The sequence below is a fragment of the Neovison vison genome, chromosome 6 (genome assembly GCF_020171115.1).
Source record: "Neovison vison isolate M4711 chromosome 6, ASM_NN_V1, whole genome shotgun sequence".
Classification (NCBI taxonomy): domain Eukaryota; kingdom Metazoa; phylum Chordata; class Mammalia; order Carnivora; family Mustelidae; genus Neogale; species Neogale vison.
The window spans coordinates 118246578-118272240 of record NC_058096.1 but is presented as its reverse complement, the minus strand read 5'-3'; the positions used below and the strand labels follow the sequence as shown (position 1 = coordinate 118272240).

Genomic DNA, 25663 nt, shown 5'->3' with positions numbered 1-25663 from the left:
ACTCCTCGCAAGCAGCTACCTCTCGGTCACAGTCCCCTCGCTGTCACTGCCCAGGGTCACAGCAGCCTCGTAACCCCTCCTCGCACTCCTCTCGCTGTCACTGACCCAGTCTTCAGTCAGTCTCCTGGCGGTCCTAGCCACACAGCCTGTCCTCTCAGAGACAGCCGCGAGGAGCTGCACACACCGGATCCTCACCTGCAGCTCACGCTCCGCGGGCCCGAGTCCCCGCAGCTTTCTCCCGGGCGCCGCGTCACGGACGAGGGAAGTTGAAGAGGTTGCGGGGAGACGCCCGGGAAAGGCAGCTGACGGAACAGCGGCCCGGAAGTCCCGCCTACTGCCCGCCTTCTTGTCAATCCGACTACGACATTTCCCTGAAAACCATGACCCCTGACTCAGTAGTTCCGCCCTCCAAAGGGATGGCGTGGCTGGATAGAGAACGCCGGACGCAGGAGATGATGTGGCTAAGGGCCAGTCGCCATGCGGAACTGGAGTTTGGGGTGAAGACGCCTCCTCGTGGGGAGTTACGGCCGTGGACTGTCGCGCGTGCTCGCTGCCAGTCGGGAAGGACCTGCCCTCTCCGGCCTTTCCGCCCCGTCCCGGGCGTCTGGCGCAGGGCAGGTGGCCGTGACGCCTTCCGCCGGAGACCCCTCGGACCGCGGCTGCTTCACCCTAGCGCCAACTTTGCCCTACTTGGTCACGAAGGGAGAATTCCTGTCCGTCAGCCCAGCCTTGTGGTGACCTGTAGCCTGTCCAAAACCCTCGTTTCCGTTATTTCTGACCCAGGTTTGCTCACCGAAAAGTGATTATCAGCCGAGGTCTATTTGAGCAGGAGCGGAATCAAGGGAGGCCAGCTGGTAGGAAACCACATGTAGTAGGGTATCTGGTAGAGAAAAGTTTTCCTTTGCTAGAATGAACCATTGGAGGGATCACTTTTGATTCCACAGATGCAAGACAAGCAAATACCCAATGTTAAGGGAGAAGAATGTAAAAGAACTTTAAATATACTTATTAATTTTTTTTTGTCTACATGCTTGACTTGAAAGTGGCTGAGAAGAAAAGTGGGTGGATACACTCAGGACTGTGCTGAGGAGCCCCCAGGGAGAAACAGGATTTAAATTATAACCCTTTCTCTTTTGAATTTCAAATAGTTACTTGAACGTGGCTTGGAAACTAAGGTGCTGCCAATAAGGGCTGCTAGCTGGGGAAGACGCCAGGGGCTACAACGGGGAACATCACTATAAAGAGAGGGGGAGCTTGGATAGTAACCAAAATAATCTCCAAATTTCAAAGGAAGGACCGATTTCATACACAACTTGGACACTGTGTCTGACACATGGCAGACCCAGGAGAAAATGAATGTGCATTTCACCTAAAAAGCTGTGTAAGGTGTAAGATGGCAATAGCAGAGCAGAAACAATGGATAGGTGATAAAGACAACAATTTAGAATGTACCAAAAAACCTTTATGCACAAATAAATTCATGCCAGTGTTATTTATAATAGTGAAAATTTATAATCAATCCCTTAATAAGGAAATGGCAACAGTTATCAATGGTATAACCTAGTGGAGTGAGTGCAGCTATTAAATTATGCTTATGAAAATCATAATGGAAATAAAATGACATTAAAGACTGCTCATGATGGGGGCGCCTGGGTGGCTCAGTGGGTTAAAGCCTCTGCCTTCGGCTCAAGTCATGATCTCAGGGTCCTGGGATTGAGCCCCGCGTCGGGCTCTCTGCTCAGCAGGGAGCCTGCTTCCCTTCCTCTCTCTCTGCCTGCCTCTCTATTTGTGATCTCTCTCTGTCAACTAAATAAATGAATAAAATCTTAAAAAAAAAAAAGACTGCTCATGACATTATGAGAAGTGAAAAATCAGGGTACAAAATTGTGTATATGATTTTTTAAAAACCCTGAAACTAAAAACACACTGGTAGAAAATATACCCAAATACTTACAATTGGTTATGTTTGAACAATTGAAATATGAGTTTCCCCCACCTTCCAAATACAATTAAGAACATATTACAACAAAATCAAAACACTAAAATATAAGGCCTAAAACTGAATAGACTCAGTTGCCAAAATGCCAAATTATCTTTATTTTGTTGAGATATTTAACAATATAAAAAAGTTTATATTTCTTCATGGTCATATTTTTACCCAACTTTTCAAAGATTCAATAGTAGAAACAGCCGAATGCCGCTACAACACAGAATAAACTGTCCTAAAAAGCAAACAAAACAAAACACACACAAATCCAGAACGTTAGTACTAATGAAGGGCTAAGGGGCAGCAAAGGCAATTGAAATGAACATCATCTCAGATCTTTGCCAGTTTTCAATCACAAAGGTTTTTCCTTCAATATACAAAGGGTTTCCAGAATATAGCTATAAAGTTGCTTGCTTCGGGGTAACTACAAAATTGCTTGCTCAAAGGGTAGGATGGGTAAAGAATTAGACTTTCTGAAGGTAGAATTGAAATGCAAACTAATGAACCTCATGTAATTCGTTTTCATAAAATGAGTAGTCCCATTTTTCCTAATTTATCACAGAAATAACAATATGAAATGTTTTGAGTTTCTTGGGAGTAAATGCATAATGATATTATATCATAGATAAAAAAAAAATAAAAGCATCTTGGGGTGGCTCAGTCAGTTAAGCATGGACTCTTGATTTTTGACTCAGGTCATCATCCCAAGACCATGATCAAGCCCCACTTTGGGCTCTGTGCTCAGCAGGGAGTCTGCTCAAGATTCTCTCTTCCTCTCCTGCTCCTCCTCCTATGCGTTCTTATTCTCTCTCAAATAAATTGTCATAAATTCTGGGTCAGGGCAAATGGCATCTGGGTGTTTGTTCTTAATTGATAAAATCCATTTATCTATCTTTTAACTCAATCACAGTTAAACTTGTCAAAAACACTTTTTAAGGTTATTATTAGAGGAGTTCCACCTACCTCAGTGACTCCTGAGACCAGCAAATCTCACCTCCAGCCTGGTACTACTGGGAGAAAACAATCTAAACTTAAGTACCTGATTACTAACCAAAGCAAAATTCTTTGGTTAAGCCCAGGTCCCTGTATCCTTGGGTGAGAGAACCATGAGCTGTGTTCTACAATCATGCTATCTGTGGTGAGAAACCTGTTTTGTTTGTTTTTTTTTTTATTGTCCAGGCCTTATGGACTGATACTTTTGTAAAATACAATAAAAATTAGTAAGTGGGAAAATGAAATGAAAAAAGAAACATACACAATATAGCCTAAACTTTTTACTATTAGATTTATCAATATAAAATTACTTTGTCCAATTCCTGTAAGAGTTTTTAAACTCTTACACTCTATGTACTTCTCTTATGAAGGATCTGTGACCACACAGCAAAAGGACTGGCAATGGTCTATGGATTCCACTTTGGCTGTTCTACAGCACCTCCCAGAGTTCACCATGCCTGTCTTATTCAAAATGTTATCCTTCGCACCTCCAGGGGAGGCTGGCACCTAATGGGAGCTCAGATTATTTGCTGAATGATTGAATTGCGTTGTATAAGGTCTCAGTAACTCCAAAAAGCAGGAAAAACCATCACCTTAGCTTGACCCTTCCCCTAGAGAGCTGATAAATGGGATGTACATAGTACTTGTTCCCTAAGGGAGTTGAACATAAAATGAAACTTTGATAGGACCATAGAATTTTAGAGCTAAAATGTATCTTAAGATGACATCAACAAAAGCAACTTCCAAACCTGGCAGTAAGCATAATCATGTGGGTAACTTTTTTTAAAATTCAGATTCACTGATTTAATACCAGACTTATTTGATCAGAATCTACTTGAGTAGGGTCTTAGCATCTGTACTTTAAACAAGTCCCCCAAATTATTTTTAGGCAACCACAGCTGTTCTTTGGGAAAATCTAGTACAGCTTCCTAATGTTACTTGATACAATCAGAGAAAAGTCCAATGACACCTGAAGTCATTCAATTAGAAAGTTACCAAGCGGGAAATGGAACCCCTTTCCTAATTCACTCAACCAAGTTTCTGTTCTATTCTACTATACTTTAACTCTGAGTCTACTAATTCACAACCTAGAGATCATTTCTGGAAGCAAGTATAACAACATATGATTAAAATATATAAAACATTCAGCCAATAACGTACCAGTGTTTAAATGAAATCTCTTCTTAAAAATTTCTCTTTTGCTTAGTTTTGAGAAATAGCTTTAAGATAAAATAATTTTATTACCAAATGAAAATTACCTTTGCTCATGAATCCCTGCCACCCCAATTTCTTTTGCTTTGTTTTTTTTAATATTTTATTTGAGAGAGAGAGAAAGCACGAGTTGGCGGCAAAGGCAGAGGGAGAGGGAAAAGCAGACTCCCTGATAAGCAGGGAGCCTAATGCACGATTTGATCCCCGGACCCTGAGATGATGACCTGAGCCAAAGGCAGATGCTTAACCAAGTGAGCCACCCAAACACACCCCTGCCAACCCAATTTCTTTATAGTTAGCCAAGTGCCACATGTCTGTTAGCACTAAATAAATAATATGATATTCTCAGAATCAAACTTGTAAAGAGTTATATCATTTGTACACCTACAAGTCTCCCTTTGGGTGACACATTAGATTTCTTCTGCTTTAGTAACACAGTAAAGGAACAGTAAAGTCATTTCATCCAGAAGTCAAAGACAGACATCTAAAACTAAAGGACACTTAGTTTTGGGACATCTAAAACTAAAGGACACTTTTGTCCTCATATCTTAATAATATTAATTTGACTTGGAATGTCCACATGTCCTTGGAAAGGAAAAAGAGGCTTTCAAATAGACTTACATTCATGAAAACATCGTAAGTGTAGTTGTCAGTGTCGGCATCCCAGAAACAGCGAGCAGCCATGCTGAAAAGTCAAAGAATGAAGAATTATAAATAATATAACAAAGATCTGAACTATATCTATTTGCCATGAGCAAAAGTTTTCTTGGATACATTTTTTAATTTATTCAATTAGCCAACATATAATACATCATTAGTTTTTGATGCAGTGTTCAATGATTTATTAGTCACATATAGCACCCAGCACTCATCAGATCATGTGCCCTCCTTAATGCCCATCACTCAGTTACCCTTTCTCCCCCACCCCCCTCCCTTCCACAACCCTCAGTTTGTTTGTTTTTTAAGATTTTTATTTATTTTAGTTATCATTATTATTTTTAAATTTAATTAATTTATTTGACAGACAGATCACAAGTAGGCAGAGAGGCAGAGGGGGAAGCAGGCTCCCTGCTGAGCAGAGAGCCGGATGTGTGGCTCGATCCCAGGACCCTGGGATCATGACCTGAGCCGAAGGCAGAGGCTTTAACCCACTGAGCCACCCAGGTGCCCCAAGATTTTTATTTATTTTAGAGAGAGAGAGCACAAATTGGGAGGAAAGAGGGAAGCAGGCTCTCCGCTGAGCTAAGAGCCTGATGTGGGGCTCGAACCCAGGATCCTGGGATCATGACCTGAGCCAAAGCCAGATGTTTAACCAACTGAGCCACCCAGGAGCCCCAACCCTATTTGTTTCTCAGAGTCAAAAGTTTCTCATGGTTTGTCTCCCTCTCTGATTTCTTCTTTTTCAGTTTTCCCTCCCTTCCCCCAGTCTTCTGTGCTATATCTTTGATACATTCTTATAGATGAGTGCTTCCAAACCTTTTCACACAGAAAATCCTATTTGTACAGCAGAATATACTGGATAAACTAGAAGGGACTGAAATCATAGATGTAACTGGAGGCGACAGCCCAGGGACTCTTAACAACCCCAGACTCTGACCAGCAGCCTGACAGCCTAAGTGGTCAATACCTTGAGTCTTTGGGAAGTTGTTGTAGATTACTTCAGCCAAGATATTTTTGTGTAAATTTTAGAGGAAATACTATCTAAGACTTATGACTGAAATCTTGCACAATAATATAAACAAGCAGGTCTGGAAAAGACCTAATAGATTATTTTGTCCACTGTGATCATTTTGTAGAGTTCCAGAAAAGAAAGGGACAAACTCTGAACTAGAACTCAATCCAACTAGTTCTGACCCCAGTATTCTCTCTACACAATTGCTACACTGCCTCTGAATTCTCAAATTAACCATCATCTCCCCAAATCTTGAGAAAGATAGAATGTTAGGCAAAATAAAAGTTAGTTAAAAAATGGAAACAATTTGGGATGCCTGGGTGGCTCAGTGGGTTGAGCCTCTGCCTTCAGCTCAGGTCATGATCTCAGGGTCCTGGGTTCGAGCCCTGCATCAAGCTCTCTGCTCAGCGGCAAGCCTGCTTCCTCCCACCCTCTCTCTCTGCCTATTTGTGATCTCTCTTTGTCAAATAAATAAATAAAATCTTTTTTAAAAAATGGAAACAATTTTATGGGGCGCCTGCCTGGCTCAGTTGGTGGAGTATATGACTCTTCATCTTGGGGTTGTGGGTTCAAGACCCATGTTGGGTACAGAGATTACTTAAAAATGAAAATTTTAAAATAAATAAATAAATCATGGAAATAACTAAAATGCACAGTAGTAGGTGGTAGAGGAAATCATGGTATTTTATGGCAATGAAATTCTATGTAGCCATTAAAGAGATACTTTACCAAAACACTTACAAAAACATTTATAAAATTTACAAAAAATGAAAATATGTTCACAATACAATGTTAAGTAAAAAAATTACAAATGCTTTTACATTTTTAATACATGCATGTATGTATGAGTCATCATTAAAATTTATTGAGCACTTAACTTTGTACCAGCCACTGGTCTAAGTGCTTTACATGTATTGACTCACTTAATCCTATGAAGTAGGTACTATTTTTTAAAAAGATTTCATGTATTTATTTTAGAGGGAGAGAGAGAGAGCAGGGAGAGGACCAGAAGGAGAGGGACAAGCAGTCTCAGAGCTGAGTGCAGAGCACTACACAAGGGGTTGGATCCCAGGACCCTGAGATCACAACTTGAGCTAAAATCAAGAGTCAGCCACTTAACTGAATGAGCCACCCAGGAGCTCCTGCTATATTATTAAACCCATTTAATAAATATGGAAACTGATTTATCAGACAAAGTAAGTAAAAATGCCAAGGTCAAACAAATAGTGACAAAGCTGTCCTTGAAGCTGCTCAAGAATTAATCTTGAACCAAGATTAATTAGCAACTGTCCTTATAACCAGTTCAGCTTCAGGTTATAGAGAAAGATACACATATATCATAATGATATTGTTTTTTGGTGTTTTTTTTTTAACTAGGCTTCATGACCAGCATGAAGCCCAACATGGGGCTTGAACTCACAACCCTGTGATCAAGATGTAAGCTATCAAGAGCTGGATATGCCTAAGTGACTGAGCGACCCAGGTACCCCCAGTTCATTTTGGGAAGTGTTTGGTTTTTGTTTTCTTTTTTAGTAGAAAGTTTTGCATAGATGAACTCTCCAATCCTAATATTTCACACTTTCTTAAGTTAAAAAAGTTCCACCTATTTCTAAACTTCAATTATGTGAAATAAAATTAACTTTAATTTATCACCAATAAGGATTTATTTAGCAACTACTATATGTCCAAAAAGAATAAAACCCGCCTCAATCCTCAATCCCTCAATTTAATTAGGTGAAAAAATTAACACATGAAAAGAATAAGTTAATGTATAGTTGATTCTAATTTATGGATTCAAAAGAATTGTAAAGCCTGTCTAGTCCAAGTCCAGTCATGTAACATTTGAACTAAATTTGTAGAAGTGCTACAGAAGTTAGAGAATTTAGACAGGAGGAAAAAAAAAACCAAAAACAAAACAGAAAACAGTTCATGAAGGAAGTGGTAGTTAAGCTGAGTAGAACCAAGTGAAGGCAGGAATATAAAAATTTACTTGACAAATATTTGCTGAGGGTCTGTTATATATGAAGGAAGTGCTAGGTGCAAATGACAGAAAGATGCATAAAACACAATCTTGCCTTCAAAGTGCAGTCTATATTTACACCATTTGCCAATAAAAAGAACCAGGACTCCTCAGGGAAATGATCAATTCCAAGTGTAGGGCTAGAAATGTGTAAGATAAACCTGAGACTTCTGGGTCACACCCAAAGTTTTGCATAGACGAACTCTCTTGTCTTTGACCCAAAGACAAAATTTGGATCACACCCAAAGCCTGGGCTACACAGAAAGAAAAAAATGCTATATTTAAGTATATATATTTGTGTCAAAAAGACTCAGAGGTATGATGGAATACTGTGTAACAGGCCAGTGTTCCCACCAAGATTAATTAGCAAGGCTGGATAAAATGGATCAAAATGCAGCTGGAGTAAGACTAGGGGAGACAAAATTCCAGAAAGAGGTGAACTGCATGGAGGTAAACTGATATCCTGCATCGGAATTCTCCCTGAGGCATTTGCCAAATCCAGGTACAGAATTAGAAGCTAAAAATCCAGGCTTTGCCCCTCTAGAACACCAGTTACTCAGTGAAAAAGACACCAGCAAGACTTGCAGGGCTATGGAGATAAAATTGGACACTTGGAAGGACCAAAAGGAGAAAGTGGAACTGAGCCTGTCACATGGTAGGTTTTCCCCTTAAGACATGTGCTGAATTCTGAAACTGAAAGCCAAGTGTTGTAGGCAAAATTATGGCCCTCTCAGCAAACATATCTATGTCCTAATCCCCCAAACCTGTGAATATGTTATCTTATATGTCAAAAAATAAAATAAAAAGAATTCTACAGATATTGATTAAGGATTCTGAGATGAGAAGAGTACCCTGGATTATCTAGGTGGGTGCAATGTCATTACAAGGGTCCTTATAAAAGAAAGGTCGTGGGATGCCTGGGTGGCTCAGTGGGTTGAGCCGCTGCCTTTAGCTCAGATCGTGATCCCGGGGTCCTGGGATGGAGGCCCGCATCGGGCTCCTTGCTCAGCAGGGAGCCTGCCTCGCTCTCCGCCTCTGCCTGCCTCTCTGCCTGCTTGTGTGCTTTCTCTCTCTCTCTTTCTGACAAATAAATAAATAAATAAAATCTTCAAAAAAAAAAAAAAAAGAAAGAAAGAAAGGTGGTGAGTCAGAGAAATATTTGAAGATGCTATGCTGCTGGCTTTGAGGATGGAGGAAGGATTTATAAGCTAAAGAATCCTGGCAATCTCTAGAAGCTGGAGGAGGCAAAGGAGTGGATTCTCCTCTACAACCTCCAGAAGGAATGCAGTCCTTCTAATATCTTGATTTTAGGTGAATAAAACGCATTTTGGATTTATGATCTCCAGAAATGTAAAATAATATTTTTATGCCACTGTGTTTGTGATAAATTTTTTAAGTTTATTTACTTATTTATTTATTGTCATCTGTACACCCAATGTGAGGCTCAAACTCGAACTGTGAGATCAAGAGTCGCACGCTCTTCCAACTGAACAAGCTAGGTGCCCGTGATAACTTTTTGCAGCAGCAATAGGAAACCAATACACTAAGGAAAAAACACTGAACTAAAGAGTAGTTTCATACTGAGGAGACAAATATAAAAGTCAGTACCTGATGGGGGTGGGGTCTCAATGAATATTTCAGGTTCTTAGTTGATAGATCTAGAGGGCTTCATTCAAGAAAGGAGGGTGAACTGAAGGTAGAGAGAGTCTCAAATTAAAATTGCCACCTAATCTCAACTCTGCTTAGCCCCTGACTGGATTAAGGTAAGCGGTTCAAAGTCTACCTGAGTGGAAAAGGAAAGAGTACACCTTTTCTGGAAGAAAATAATATTATCTGGAGGTCCTATAGTTTTTTCACACAATGTTCAAGATTTAAACCAGGCATGCTGAGAGACAGAGTCACATAAAGATTACCAAGGGGGGGAAAAAGTCAGTGGAAACAGAATCACACATGATCCAGATAGGAGAATAATCAGACAATGACTTTAAAATAACTGCTATGACCAAAATGTAAAAAGGGAGGAGAGAGGAAAGATAAAGAACATAGATAAAAAATAATTTCACTGGCCTCACTGACTGTTCCTTGCGGGTCTATGAGGTAAGGCAGCATGCGTGGTGCTAAGGTTGGTCAGAGCTGTGACCAGAGCATTTGTGAAATGCACAAAAGTGCAAAGACTGAAGAAGAGAAACATGAGGACACTCTGGATTAATCGAATTAAAGCTGCCTCTCAGGAACACGGTTTGAAGTACCCAGTATTCACTGTCAATTTAATGACGTGCCAGATGGAGCTCAACAGTAAAGTACTTGTGGGTCTAGACATCTGTGAACCAAAGACTCTTAAATCTGTGGCTGCTTTGACCAAAAGGAGATGACAGGTAGGATTTGCTGCTGCCTTGAGCCATAGGACGGAGCCGGAAAGCATATTCTCCAGAGTGGTGCAGTACCACTGAGGTACACTACCTGCCCTTTCCAGTTGTGTCTTAAGAAAAGGTTTTTTTTCCCCCGATGATCACAATAACTAAAACAGCAGCCAAAAACTACTTGTGAACAATATGTAAGTTTGATCAGCAATTATCTTAATTTACATTTTAGTAACAGACATGAAAGAAAGGCCCTTTCTTCCCTCATCGGGACAGATTCAGAAATCTCTTACACAAATTCTTCAAATAAAGCTCATGTCTGTGTGTCTGGGTGCCTCAGTTGATTTCACTAATGAATTATAATCTATAAAAAAGAATCAAATGGGTATTCTAGACCTGAAAAACATAATAACTGATATTAAGAATTCAGTCAGTGGACTGAATAACAGATTAGACACAACAGAAAAGAGACTTAGTCAACTGAAAGGTCAATAGAAAAATATCCAAAAGGAAGCACAGAGAGAAAAAACAAAAACCTAGGGAAGAGCATTAAGAGACCTGTGGAATATAGTAAAAAGAACATCTCAATCCAAGTATAGGTAATTAGAGTCCAAAAAGAACAACAGAGCAGAAGCAATATTTAGAAAGTTAATAGCCACACCTAGTGCCCAGATGTTAGTTTCTAAAGTCATTCTCCAATAAAATGAACCAGAGCTCCTTGAGAAAATGGCTAATTATAGGGCTGGCATTGGGAATGAATATGATGAAGCATCTTATAGTGCCAGTAAGTAAGGAAGTGCTCAAAAAACCCCACAATAGGGGCACCTAGGTGGCTTAGTTGGTTAAGTGCCTGACTCTTGATTTCGGCTCAGGTCATGATCTAGGGATTGTGAGATCAAGCTCTGCGCCATTCAGTGCAGAGTCTGTTTAAGGATTCTCTCTTTCTCCCTTCCCCTCAATCCATCCTCACACTCTCTTGCTCTGTCTCTCAAATAAATATATCTTAAAAAAACAAAACAAAACCCCACAATAGTAGGGTATACCAAAGGGACACAAGAGGCAACTGAAAGAGTAGCCAATGGCCAAAGTTGGGACATTGAGCAATAAAATAAGATAGCACTAGATTATAATCTAAAGTACAAAACTCCTGTAAATAATAAATAAATAAATAAGAAGAAAGATACAATTAGCAAATGCCAGACTGTAGGAAACTACAGGACAACCCCATTTCTTCAACAATTAAATGGCAAGGTAAAAAAGAGAGAAAGAGAAAGAAAATAATAGACTAAAAGAAATTTAAGAGATGTGTTGTTTAAAAGCAGTGGGTGGCCTTTACCTGGATCCTGCTCTGAACAAACTGTAAAAAAGAATATAAACACATAATTATGTGCACACAAATACACATACATACACAGCTGATCTTTGAACAACTTGGGTTTGAACTGGACAGATCCACTTATGTGCAGATGTTTTTTCAATAAATAGAGTACTATAAATATATTTTCTCTTCCTTTTGATTTTTTAAATAACAGTAACATTTTCTTTTCACTAGCTTATTTTGTTGTAAGTATATAATATCTTTATAAAATATGTGTTAATTGACTGTTTATGTTATCAGTAAGGTTTCCAGTCAATAGTGGGCTATTAATAGCTAAGGTTTTGGGGAGTCAAAGCTATATGCAGATATAAAAAGTTATTTTTGACTGTGCAGGGGTTGACAAGCCTAACCCCCGTACTGTGCACAAGAGTAAACTGTATTGTATAATATTAAGGATCGACAATATTTTAGATGTGATGATATATTATTATGTTAAAAAGGGATATTGTATATTAGAGATATTGTATACTGTTGTGTTTACAAATGAAATGGTACAATGACTGTAATTTGCTCCAAAAAAATCTGGTGGGACAGGGAGAGTAGGTACAGGTATAAATAAAACAACATCCAGCTAAGTAATAGAAAAAAAGGGAGTTCCTTAGTCCCTGTACAGAATTTTAGATGATAAAATTTTTAAAAAGGAGAGTGACCTTGAATGCTACACTTTAGAGTTTGGCCTTATCACGTTTTACAAAGTGAATCATAACCAGTTTAAGGAGTTTATATTTGACAGGGTTTAAAATAAACTCTGAAAAGTTTATGGCAAGAAAATGAGGCGTGCTTCTGAAAGACTGGTCTAGTATACAAAATGAATTGTAGAGGAAAGAGACCAGAGTCTGGCAATGCTGATAAAGGGCTGCTAAGGAAGCCTGGCCTCCAGATTACAGTGCTTTTGGGGGGAGAGAGTAACGGCTCAACATGACAAAAGAGGATTTCAAGGTTTTAAGCCAGAGTTAATAAAAGCTTTGCAATACTGTGAAAGACAGAGAAATTAAAATGGCAGTTGAACCAAAGGAGAAGGAGAGAGAAGAAATTTGCAACTGTATTTGAATATGTTGAATCTGAGCTGATAGAGTAGTGAGGTATTTCTTTATATCACTGAGGTGAGAAAATATCTGGAAGCCTTCTGAGCAAATGGCAGGGGGCACCATGGTGAGGATTACTGTGCCAGAGTCAGAAGGCCAGGCTCTATTAGTTTATCTGACACCAGCCAGATACATAATTTGGAGTAAATCATACTGATCCTCGTAAGTGTCATTTGTAAATTAAGGGGAGTAGACACTAGAAAATATCCATAGTCCCTTCCAAATCTAACATTCTATAGTAAAAATTTTCAGGGATAATATCTACAAGGTATTTTTAAAATTCAGTCAACAAATACTTTAATACTTTCTTATAAAATATACTCAGTACTGCAGTGCCTGGGTGGTTCAGTGGGTTAAAGCCTCTGCCTTCGGCTCTGGCCCAGGGTTCTGATCGAGGCCTGCATCGAGCCCTGCATCGGACTCTCTGCTCAGCAGGAGCCTGCTTCCTCCTCTCTCTCTCTGCCTGCCTCTCTGCCTGCTTGTGGTCTCTGTCTTGTCGAATGAATAAATAAAATCTTTTTTTTTTTTAAAGATTTAATTAATTAATTAATTTGACAGACAGAGAATACAAGTAGGCAGAGAGGCAGGCAGAGAGAGAGAGAGAAGCAGGCTCTGCACGAGCAGAGAGCCCAATGCAGGGCTCGATCCCAGGACCCTGGGATCATGACCTGAGCCGAAGGCAGAGGCTTTAACCCACTGAGCCACCCAGGCGCCCCAATAAATAAAATCTTTAAAAAATAATAATAATAAAAATAATAAAATAAAATATACTCAGTACTGTTTGCAAAGGAAAACAGGAACTTAACACTCGGGCATAGGGAAAGACAGGAAATACACATTTTGAACTCACCAGTACATGAATGACAGTTTGAGGTCATGAGACTGAATGAGCTAATTGAAAAAGCAGTGGGAAGAGCAGAAGAACAAGAACTGAGCCTTAAAGAAAGCTCAGAGCTGGCGATGTAGGGGAGAAAGAGGAACCAGGAAAGGAAAGAGAAAAACAGAAGAGAAATAAGTTAGATAAGTGATATCAGGGCCAAAATAAACTGGAATGAATATTAAGAAATAGAAGCCCAGGAGGCCCCTGCGTGGCTCAGTTAGTTGAGCATCTGCTCTTGACTCAGGTCATGATTCCAGGGTTCTGGGACCAAGCCCCATATAAAGTCTGTTTCTCCCTCTGCTTCTCTTCCCACTCATCCTTGCGAGCACTCTCTCTCTCTCTCTCTCTTTCTCTCTGAAATGGGTAAATAAAATCTTTTTAAAAAAATTATTTAAAAAAAGATGGGCGCCTGGGTGGCTTAGTGGGTTAAGCTGCTGCCTTCGGCTCAGGTCATGATCTCAGGGTCCTGGGATCGAGTCCCACATCCAGCTTCTGCTCAGCAGGGGGCCTGCTTCCCTTCTTCTCTCTCTGCCTGCCTTTCTGCTTACTTGTAATCTCTCTCTGTCAAATAAATAAATAAAAATCTTTAAAAAGAAAATTTAAAAAAAGAAATAGAAGCCCAGGCCAAGAACAAGAGCTAAGAAAGGACTATTAGATATGCTAATAAGGAGGTCTCAGACAATTTTAAAGAAATTAATTTGGAATGATAGGAACAAAAACCAGGCAAGAAGGAATTTAAGGAAAAAAAAAAAAGAAGAAGGAACTGAGGAAGAAACATATACATAGTGCCATACTGGACTTAGGAGCACATATACATAAACCCTAAAAGACCTACTGGCCTACAGATACTAGGAAAAGTGAGAAGTGAGTTACCTTGCAGAGCTCACCCACACTGTCAACCACACTGTTCTGTGCCAGGATCTTTTTGGTTCACAGCTGCATTTTGTTATACTGTCCTTTTCCTCTCACTCTTACACAGATACAATCTTACTGAATTGTCAGGATGAATACCTAAGAAGAAACATTTAAGAGTAAAAACAAGAAGGAAAAACCAACTACTCACAATACTCCTTCACCTCTTTGTTCTCCAATCACTACTTGTACCACCATTTTGTATCGGTCAAATCCCATTTCTAGAAAAAATAAGAGAGTTATCTATAAGTAAAAGTGGTCAAGTTATTTAATGAAGGTAAATTTGCCTAGAAAGGAACATAGGTATTCAGTTCACAAGCACTGGCTGAGTAGGATGGTAAGCTTGGGAGTCAGAAAGACGTGAGGACAAATATTACTTTGGTAAGTCAGTCAGTCAGCTTGCCAAGTGTGTAACCTCAGACAAACTGTTCACCTTTTTGGCGTAAATCTTCCTCATGGGTTCCATAGGAATATTATTACCTACCTCTTGCGGGATGTTGTGAGGTGAGATGAGATAAGATATAACACATTGATCTTAAAAATAAGACTGTCAGTTATTTTACCAGCAAAAAATGGGTTTATTCAAGAAGGGCAGAGAATTGTAATTCAGGACAGGAAAAACCACAGGCAAGTACAGAGAACAAAAAAGAAGCTGGTTCTTTTAAAGAGGAAAGGAGGACGTTGGGAGGGCTGTTATAAACAAAAAGTCTACTGAAGTAAACCAGGAGTTGGAAATGTAGTGGCTTTTCATTGCCAGAATCGTTGACAGTCTCTTCTCATCAGCAGGGCTGTTGCTGGGCAAGGAGAAAATCTCTTCTTCCTGCTGGGATAGTAAAAGTATATAGGCTCTTCCGGTCCGGCTGATAAGATGTGGAACGGTATTAGAGCTCCCCCTTCTGGCCTCCTAACTCCATTTTAGTGAATATAAATTTCTACCTTTTTCTTCCTCTACTAATTTTCAGAAGTAATAAATACAGCATCTAGAACAGTACCGATACACACTATTTTCTCAATAGATTTCAGCTTTCTTTCTTTCTCTCCTACTCTAAGTCATGTAGTGTTAAGTCGACAAAACACAGAGATAAATAAGACACTATTCTTGGGACACCTGCGTGGCTCAGTTGGTTGAGCATCTGCCTCTGCTCAGGTCACAATCCTGGACTCCTGGGATCAAGCCACACATCAGGTTCCCTGCTCAGCAGGGAGCCTGCTTCTCCCTCTGTCTGCTGTTCCCCCTGCTTATGCACGCTCTCTCTCTCTCTCTCTCTGACAAATAAATAAAGAAAATCTTAAGAAAAAAAAAAGAGATGCTTCTTGCCTTAAAGAACACAGAGTAGTTGGGAAGGCAAACATGAAGAATAAAATGAAAAAGCAATATATTAATAATTCCAAGAGGAGCATATGTAAGATACACAGGAACACAGAGCTGGAAGCTCCTTCCCTTGTCCAGATAGTGGGGAAGCAGTGAACAGAAGAGACGTCTTGGAGGATGTGATAAATGAAAGGAGTCTTGAAAGAAAAGTAGGAATTTAGCAGACAATGTCTCCATTCTATGGAGAGGGAACAGCATGTGCAAAGGCATAGAGTATGGAGCATTTAGAAAACCATAAGCTGTTCAGTAAGGTAGAAACGAAAACAACATACGATTCTGGAGTATAATTGAATGGCCCATCACAACTCTGCTGCTTCCCCAGAAAATACAATGTTAAAGCAGCAAAATCCTGAAAATTCTCACTAACACCAAATCTGAAGAGAAGAAAACTGAATGGGCATCTTTATCTTCCCCCTTTTCTAACCAAGGAACAGTGAAAACAGTTGAAGGTGGGGGGAAAGGGAAAGGAAATGGATAAAGTTGAAGCATAGCCAACTCTGTTTGATCAAAGTAAAGGCTCCAGGACTACATAGTAAATTAGACAAATAATATGAAGACTACAGTTCCCCTTCTAGGTGAGACACTACCCTTAATTCAGGATACTTAACAAAATCTCAGGAGACAGAGCCCAAAACAGCGCACACAGCTCCACAGAGCTTCCTCCTTTCTCTACCCATTTCCCTTCCTCCTTTTCGGATATCCAAGGAGCTAGAATATTAAATACCTAGCCCTTCAACTGTAGTTCTGAGGGAAAAAATAAAATAATATCAGATACGGTGGAGGAGTACCAATCACACACACAGTGTTGGAACAATTATGAAAAGACCTGAAAATCACATCAGAGTAAAACAGAAAGAAGCTAACCAGCAATATGCAATAATGCAGCAAGAAAAACAAAGAAAAAATAACAAGAAACAAACAAAATACTGTTTAAAAGACAAAAATAAAAACAAAAAGAAACCCCTCAACCTAGGAAATAATATAAATCAAGGAACAAAGAGAAATTCTTCACAACTGATTCACAGTATAGAACAACTTAAGCTCATAAATTCAACAAAATAAGAACTCAGTCAGATTATAAACAACAGAAAGATGAAAATGAAGATCACAGCCATAAGACAAACTGAATACTCATACAGTATCAGTACAGACCTAATAAATTTTAAAAATGACAGAACAGACACAAATGAAAATTGAATTACTGGCTTAAGATAATTATAAGTAAACATTACAGGAAAGGGAAGAAAGTATGGCACAGAAAAGCTAATAGATATGGAAGATAAAGATGATTCAACGTATCAGTATTTGTTGTCCTGTGACCTAACGAGTGGAACAGGAAATGTTTTCAGAGATACAAGAAAATTTTCCTGATATGAAAAAAAATCCACATATTGAAAGATATAAAATGCTCACTATTACCAAGCAATATTCTAAAAAAGCTATTGAGCATCAAGGTTAAGGATGGGATTCTTTAGGCAGAGGACATCAAGTGGCCTTAGATTTCTCTACAGTAACATTCAATGCCAGAAGACAATGAAACAAAATCTACAAGATTCTCAAGAAAATAAGTTATTACCTCAAAATACTGTATACATCCAAAAAATATTTTGATTTAAAGGCAAAAGGCAGACATCCTCAAACATTAAAGAACACAGAGAATGTAGCATTTCTCAGCCCTTTCTGAAAAAACTTACAACAAAATCTCATCGGATAAGAAACTGAACCAAAATGGCATGATAAAAGGACTAAATAGTGAGCAATCATTCCATTTAAATATAAAATGAATGCAAAAAAATACACATATATAAGTGTATATATACAGAATGAATGCTATCACTATGCAAAATAGGTGCAAAGTATCCCATTGTTAAGGTAGTTATCTGTATATAAACACGGAAAAGATGTCTAATATTAATGGTTATCATTAAATATTGATATTTAAATACTGATATTTAATGTGGTGGTGGCATTTGGGATGATATTCTAATTTTATTTTTCTACACTGTTTAAATTTATTTATAATGGACATGTATCTTTTTCACAGTAACAACAAATTGTCATTAAAAAGTAAAAATAGGGGCACCTGGTGGTTCTGTTAGTTAAGTGTCTGCCTTCCACTCAGGTCATGATCTCAGGGTCCTAAGATCAAGCCCCGAGTCAGGCTCCCTGCTCAGTGGGGAGTCTGCTTTTCCCTCTCCCTCTGTGCCTTTCCCCACTCATCCTCTTTCTCTCAAATAAAAAGTTTTTTTTAAAAAGTGAAAATAAAAATGTTGATATACAAACAGTGGTTAATTCTGGGTGAAATACATAGAATTGTTATTTTCTTCTTTGTACTCCTATATTTTTTAGTTTCTAAAAATGAAAGCAAATTAAGAAAAAAGTACATCAAAATATTAAATATGTAACTACCTTTGGGTAATGGAATTTTATATAATTTAAAAATTTTAAATGTGTACTTTTCTAAATAGTCTAGGTTAGTACAATGAAAATGTATTACTGTGACATAGACATTTTATTCCCTCCAAAAAAATGTTCTAGTTTTAAAAAGGTAGAGAGAAAGGACTTTTCAGATGGTATAATATTATGAACAAAAGAGGGGCACCCGGGTGGTGCAGTCAGTTAAGCATCTGACTCTTAGTTTCAGTTCAGGTCATGATTTCATGTTCATGAGATCAAGCCCCACCTCCAGCTCCACATTCAGCACTGAGTCAGCTTAAAGACTCTTTCCCTCTCCCTCTGCCCTGACCTCCTCCCCAGCACATGCGCGCGCGCACACACACATACACACTCTCTCTCTCTCTCTCTGTCTCTCAAATAAATAAATAAATCTTTAAAAAGAGAGAGAAAAAGACAAAGAGAATGGAGAGAAAAAGCATGAGGTATGTTCTATAGATATAGAGAGCTTAGCGTGAGTGGAGAGCTGAGTCTGGTGACTAGTTAAGGACTCAGCTGGAGAGATGGGCTGAGCTTAGACAGTGAGGGTATGAATGAAAGACAGGCTAAGGAACTGATACGCCGGTGAGAAAAACAACCAAGAATGATGGGAGAAAGGAGTCCCTGTAAATCCTGATCTTTCTCATACTGGAATGTCTCAGATACTGCATGCATACAATGTTTTATTTCATATCTTTCACTTCCCCACTATCTGGAAAGACCTACAAGAGTAAAGGTTACCAAATAATCGGGAGGACTAGACATTGAAGAACAATTGTGTTTAAAAGAATCCACAGCTTGTGCCCATTGTTTAAAGAAAGGGAAGGAGACAAATGAGTAAAATTGAATGTCTATTTCCAAGTATCACCACAATTACCTTTTAATTTGTCTTTAATGGTTTCTGATAAACGTTTTGTGAGCTGAGGCATTTCTTCTGGAGAGTACTCAGCATTTGCTAGCTCCTCCTTAAGAACAGCATGGATACATTCTTTAACCACAGAAGGTCTGAACCTAAATGAAACAGTGTGAAACATCTAATTGGTAACTCCAAAATTTCAATTTACTTTCACAGCTCAAATGCCCACAGCTTTTTGTCACTACAACAATTTAATTCCTCTTTTTCATACTTTTTATTATCAAAGTGACAAACACAACTTAAGAAAACAAGTCATATTCTTGATGTTATCTATAGACTGGACCTTTCCCCTGAACTTCAGACCACCTATTCCAACACATATTCCATCTGGATGTCTAATGGACAACTCAAAAGTTCATACACCCAACAGTGAGCTTCTGACCGTCTCCTCTCTTCAAAATTGTATCGGTCAATGGAACCTCCATCCTTCCAGTAGCTCGGGCCAAGAACCTTGAAGTCAGGCTTCTTGACTTTCTCTCTCACAAACCACATCCTGGTTCATAAGCAAATTTTATCACTTTTACCTTCAGAATAATCTAAAATTCAATAACTCTCTCCACCGCACTGCCACCAGTTTGCTCCAAGCTACCTCCTGCCTGTGTTACACCAGCTTCACACAAGTCTCTGTCTCTGCCTTTGCCCCCATATCCTGTGGAACATAGCAACTAGACTGGTCCTGTTAAAATATCTGTTGGATCATGGCACTTCTCTGTTCAAAATATCCCAAATGTTTGGGGTGCTTGGGTGGCTCAGTCAGTTAAGCATCTGCCTTCAGCTCAGGTCATGATCTCAGGGTCCTGGGATCAAGCCCCCTGCTCAGCAGGGAATCTGCTTCTCCCTCTCCCTCTGCCCCTTCCCTCTGCTGATACTTGTTGTCTCTCTCTCTCAAATAAATAAAATCTTAAAAAAAAAATCCCAAATGCTTCTCACCTCACTCAGACTAAAAGCAACATCCTAACTGACACTTGCGCAGCCCCATATGACCTACCCTATCAAACTCTCTGATTTCATTTTCTACTACTTTCCTGCCAGTTCTTTCCACTCTGGTCACACTGGTCTTCCCTATGTTCTTTGACCACACCAGGCATGACCACCTCAGTGCTTTTGCATTTGCTGTTAACCTCTGCCTGAAGTTCAAATCTCATTCTATATGCATTGCTACCTCCCTCACTTCTTTCAAGTCTTTATTCAAAAGTCACTTTCCCTAGGCCACCTTCTCTAAAACTTCAAATTGCCCTCCTACCACATCACTTTATATCTCACCTCCTGGTACTCATTACTATCTCTATGAGAGATATATACTACATGTATATATACATATGTGTGTGTGTATACACACTATATAGTTACATATATATACTATATAGTTCACTTATGTATTTATCTTGTTTGTTGTCCTTCTACCCAGCTAGAACATAAGCTCTATGAAGGCAGGGATTTCTCATTGCTTTGTTCACTGTCATCTTTCCACTTCTTAGAAGAGCACCCAGCACATAGTAGACAATAAATACTTTTGGAAGGAATGGATTATTGAATAAATGAAGACAGAGGGGAAAATCTCCCCTAATTTCACCACCCTGAAATATGTTCACATTTTAGTTGTATCTATCATATATTAAAACACTAGTTTTATTTTCTGGGCTATATATTCTATTAGCTGATTTGTTTATTATGTGCCAAGTGACCAGAATGTTTTAGGATTTGAGCTTATAATGCAGTATAATATTTGGTAGCCCTAGTGGTCCCTTATTACTTTTTGGGGTGGGGTTCCTTTTTTTAATTTAAATTCTGAAGCAACCCTTATTACTTTTTTAACAGTATTTTCTTTGCTCTCTTGCCTGGTTATTCTCACAGATGAACTTTCGAGTCATTGACAGATTTCCAGGTTTGATCTGTTCTAAAAGGGGTTTTCCTATTACAAATAATCTATATTTGGCTCTTCCCTTTAAGCCTTTCTCATTTTCAGTGAAATGTCAAAAGTTTTCTTCAAACAAATCACAAATTATCTTAGAGGATTACTCCTACAATATATGTTAATTTTGTTCTGCTTTTATTCTGTTTTGCAACAAAAATGCAGGCAAATGGCGTTCTATGCATTTAGAAACTTTTACCAAGATAACTGAACATACCTTTTATAATGTCCACTCCACCCACCAGAAAACTGCATGAAATGTATCACATTATAACCAAAGTTCCTGGCTTCAAGTATTTGCCAAGCATTTGATTCAGCAATCTGGTTTCAAGCAATAGAGGGGCTTTTTAAAAAATATATATTTAATTTTTTTTAATCTTGTGAAAATGAAGTGAGTGATGGACCCTATAGCCCTAGCGGACTGTCCTCTGCACTAGACTGTGTAATTTTGGGAAGGCATCTTGGTGGTGGGCCAAGAACATCCGGATGATACCTAGGTAAGACTTTGAATGCATACAGGTCCCACTCCCTGCAAAGGAGTAAGCGTATTCTGGCACCCATATGCACACCTTAACCCTGGAAAATGGCTGAATGGAATTTGATGCAAGGCGTTTCTTTCCTGCTCATCTATTCCACCCCTCCTTTCCTCTGCCCACATCCCGGGTCTCCTGGAGCCAACCATTTCCACTGCGCTAGCCTTAGGTGCTCCCGACGCCCTAACGCTGCAACTGTAGGTTCGGTCCACAGCTGCCCAGAGCAGCTGGAGACTCAAGAAAGATAGCATCCCACCCTCTCGGCTTGCCCCTTCCTCTCTAGTCCCGGCCCGCCTCCTCCCCGGTGGGCTCCAGACCACCCCACACTCCTTCCCTCCCTGCTGTACTCGAACCCAATACCTTCCTCTGTACCAAACCCACTCCACCCCTCCCCCAGTCCCTCCTCCGCCACCTCCATCCACCTCCCCAACCACCTCCTTCTCCAGTCCCGCCCTGCATCTCCAGCCCGCCCCACCTCCAGCCCCGCTCCTCCTTCCCTAGTCCCGCCCCGCCCACCCCGCGGATCCCCGTGCGCTTTCCCCACGCGCAGCGTGCCAGGCGGCCTCTGTCGACCTGACCCAGCAGCTCGTAGGACACCCCCAACACAGCTTGTCCGTTACCCACCTTTGCTGGAAAATGGGCCGCAGAATATAGGTATTCTCGGACTCCCCTGCGTTCTTCTCAGTCTCAGGCAACCCGTCGGCTGTGCCCGTAGTGAAGGACGCAGGGGTGGACGAAGTCATGGCTAGGGCTTCTTGGCTTAGTGTATCGCGATGAAGGCCTGGCGGATTGCGGTAGGGAGCTGGGAAACCGTCGCCAGGGCAACGAGGTCTCCGAGAGCCCTGCTGTGACGCGGCTGCGCGCTCCCAGCTGAGCGGCCCTCCCCCGCGCCTGCGCACTGGCTGCTGGGTGGGACCTGGTCTAGGGAGAGCACCTAAGGCTGATGCAGCCCTATGGGGAGTTGAAAGCGCTTTAACGCGCGTCAGGTTTTATTAACCGCGCAGCAATTTTAAGACATTGATGCGGAATCTGAGGCCCATAGAGGTCCAAGCATATGAAGCTATTAAGCGGCAGGGCCCTGACTCTAAATAAAGCGTCTTCGCGCTGTAGCCTGTGGGCAAGTGCTGCCTTCATTTCTTTAGGCATGACTTTTGAACGGATATGTATATATTTTTAAAAGATTTTATTTTTTTGACAGAGAGAGATAGTGAGAGAGGGAACACAAACAGGGGGAGCAGGAGAGGGAGAAGCAGGCTTCCTGCTGAGCAGGGAGCTCCACGCGGGATTGATCCCAGGACCCTAGGATCATGTCCTGAGCCGAAGGCAGATGCCCAACAACTGAGGCACCCAGATTTTTAAACGATCGAAAAAAAATCAAAAGATTATTTCATGACACGTGAAACCTATACGTGAAATTAAAATTTCAGTATCCCCGAAGTTCTTTTGTAGCAAAGCTATGCCCACTTGCCTGTTGTGTGGCCACTTTTGCGCTGTTATTGGTAGACTAAGCAACTGCAACAGAAACCATGTGGCCCTTAAGGTCTAAACTTTTATCTGACCCTTTACATTAAAAAATTAGCAGTGCCCTGCCCTAGTCCATAACTGCCAAGCACAGTTCCCCCAGCCTCACCTACACCCTTGGATCCAGAGCAAAATTCAGAAATGTGCAGATTTCACGTGTATTCCTCACTTATGAGCACCAGTTTCTGGTCCTGTTTTAGAAAACCATATTATACTGGCCTCTGTCAGCTTCAAAAACTAGGAAAAGGAGTGGCTGGGTGGCCAAGTCAATTAAGCCTGCGCCTTCAGTTCAGGTCAGGATTCCAGGGTTATGGGATTGAGTCCCATACCAGGCTTCCTGCTCAGCAAGGAAGTCTGCTTCTCCTTCTCTCTCTTCCCCTGACCCCCCTCTCCTGCACTCTCTCTCCCTATCTTGCTCACTCACACACAGATTCTCTCAAATAAAAAAATGGGGTCTTAAAAAAAAATAGGAAAAGAAATTCCCCCAACATCTATCCAGGCTTCCTATTGGTTGGGTTAACAAATTGCAAAACTTCATCCTCTAAGATGGAAAGGGAGTAGTTTCTATAAACATTTACCTGTGCAAATTCCAGTAGAGACTCACTAATTTTACTATCCAGGTTTTGGCTTACAATATGTTTTCTTGGTAGTATAGCCTAGATTGGTCTTCCTGAGTCCCATAAACTCATAGGAACTTCACCTTCCCAGTCTGCCCTTCACAGTGTCCCCAGAATGGCTTTCTTTTGTGACTGCTCTGCTTGAAATCTTTCAACGGTTCCTTATGACCATCTCCCCAGCATTTACTGCAAATAAGACCTTTCATGATCTGGCTGGGTTGCTGAACCCTCCTCCTGGCTCTGGCCAGCAGAATGGGGTCTTTGCAAGGGCCATGAGGCTAAGTGTGCACCCACATCAGCTCAGTGCTGCTTCAACCATGCCCTCTTTATCTTCCCCTTGGTTCAGCAGCACCAGCCCCATCTTTGGCTGCGATCATGTATCCACAGACTAGCCTGGCACAGAAATCCAATGTCTCCTAGGAGCAGATAGTGTTTTACTCCTTGCTGTTTCACCAGCCTTAAGAAATCATACTCCTAATATGCAGATTTTCTCTCCCCTTTCATGGTTTCTTCAGTTAGAGTTCTCTCGTTCTATCTACTACAGTCCAACTAAAACCACAGAAGATCAGATGTGTAGTTTAATTCAATAAAAATTTTATTATTCCATCTGTGCTAGGGGCTAGAGATACAAAAGTAAATAAAACCCAGGCCTTGCCCTAAAGAGTTAACAGATTTGGCTGGGGAGCAATGGTTTAAATAGAGTGCCAGCTGCTATAACAGAAAGCTGAAGGACAACCTATTCCCAAGATGGGCTTACTTTTCTTTTTTTTAAAGATTGTATTTATTTATTTGAGAGAAAGAGAACAAGAGAGAGCATGATGAGGGGACAGTCAGAGGGAGTGGGACTCATCCTGGGACTGGTTCCTGTGACTTCAGGATCATAACCTGAGCCGAAAACAGTTGCTTAACCAACTGAGCCACCCAGGCGCCCCAAGGGCATATTTTTCTCGAGCGGGAACATAAGCAAGGCAATGCCCTCCTCATTCCATGATGATATTCCAGAAGGCATATACAAGGTAACGGACAGACGACTTTTTTTCTTAACAAAATGTTAACAGTGTCCTGACGTAAGCCCCTCTGCCCTAAACCTGGTTGGAAGCCAAGCCAAGACCTCAATGTGGCTTTCATTTGAAGAGAAAAAAAACCAGGGTGAAAGCCCATTCCGAGTGTGAGGTAGTCCTGGGATGAAGGCAGAAGGAAGGGGAGATGCAGGTGTCCTCTGGAATCCCACAGAGGGCAGCGAACAGGCGGGTGTGGAGGACTATGGAGCCCATAGTGGAATGAACACAGAACTCCCTCTGCATTCCCCTCCCCATCTCTGGTTTCCTCTCCTTCACCCCCCACCCCACTCCCGGTAACAGAGGAATTCCTGTATTCTGGAGGCATCTGGTGCTTCAGTGGCTCCTCCCTGACCTGGGGACCATGGAGGGGATACAACAACAACTGGGCCCACACTTTCCCTTCCTGGCTTTGTCTCCTCTGTGGCTCCAGAGCCCATGGTTCCCTAACTCATTCCCTGGACCTGTCCACTACCTCTTCTCTTGCCAGTGCCCATCTTCCTATTTCTTCCCAGGCTGCCTGCTTCATCCTGTTCCCTGCCCATCAGAATTTCCCGCACGGATCTCCTTCACCCCACTCCTGACTCTACTCACCATCCAGCACTAGCTCCTGACCAAGATCTTGAAGTGCAACAAAGAAAGGTGCTCTGTTCTCCACGTCCCATATGAGAAACCGCTGTGGCACCACAGTTCTCCTTCCCATGTGTCCCCTCCATGCCTTGGAGTGTGCTGTTTCCTCTGCTGGGGAATCCCTTCCTCCCCTCTTCACTGGGCAGTTTCAAGAACCAGCTCAGACACAAGG

The 25663-nt window shown here is 40.8% G+C and overlaps 2 protein-coding genes across 3 annotated transcripts in view; both read right to left on the bottom strand.

The window, feature by feature from the left end:
• PCYT1A (phosphate cytidylyltransferase 1A, choline) overlaps positions 1-4879 on the bottom strand; it is a 51729-nt gene extending 46850 nt beyond the window's left edge. The window contains exon 1 of one of the 2 annotated variants that reach the window (XM_044252101.1): positions 4814-4879. The gene's annotated coding sequence lies outside the window, so the exon portion shown is untranslated. Of the gene's footprint in view, positions 1-195; positions 313-4813 lie in introns of those variants that run through there. The other variant, XM_044252100.1, reaches the window with a different exon arrangement.
• DYNLT2B (dynein light chain Tctex-type 2B) lies at positions 2070-22531 on the bottom strand. Its single transcript, XM_044252102.1, has 5 exons — positions 22290-22531; positions 19182-19315; positions 14651-14720; positions 4814-4877; positions 2070-2222 (listed from the first exon to the last, which is right to left on the bottom strand). Exons 1-5 carry the CDS (start codon positions 22406-22408, stop codon positions 2175-2177), a joined length of 435 nt encoding a protein of 144 aa, XP_044108037.1. The 5' UTR covers positions 22409-22531; the 3' UTR covers positions 2070-2174.
• Between the last annotated feature and the right edge of the window lie 3132 nt (positions 22532-25663).

Excerpts from the sequence above, each read along its gene's own strand:
- DYNLT2B (XM_044252102.1), bottom strand. The coding sequence starts at position 22,408 with ATGACTTCGTCCACCCCTGCGTCCTTCACTACGGGCACAGCCGACGGG. Across the intron at positions 4,878-14,650 it reads CAAAGAGGTGAAGGAGTATT|CATGGCTGCTCGCTGTTTCT; the intron begins GTGAGTAGTTGG and ends TTGACTTTTCAG. Across the intron at positions 2,223-4,813 it reads CTTACGATGTTTTCATGAAT|GACAGTTTATTCTGTGTTGT; the intron begins GTAAGTCTATTT and ends TTTGCTTTTTAG.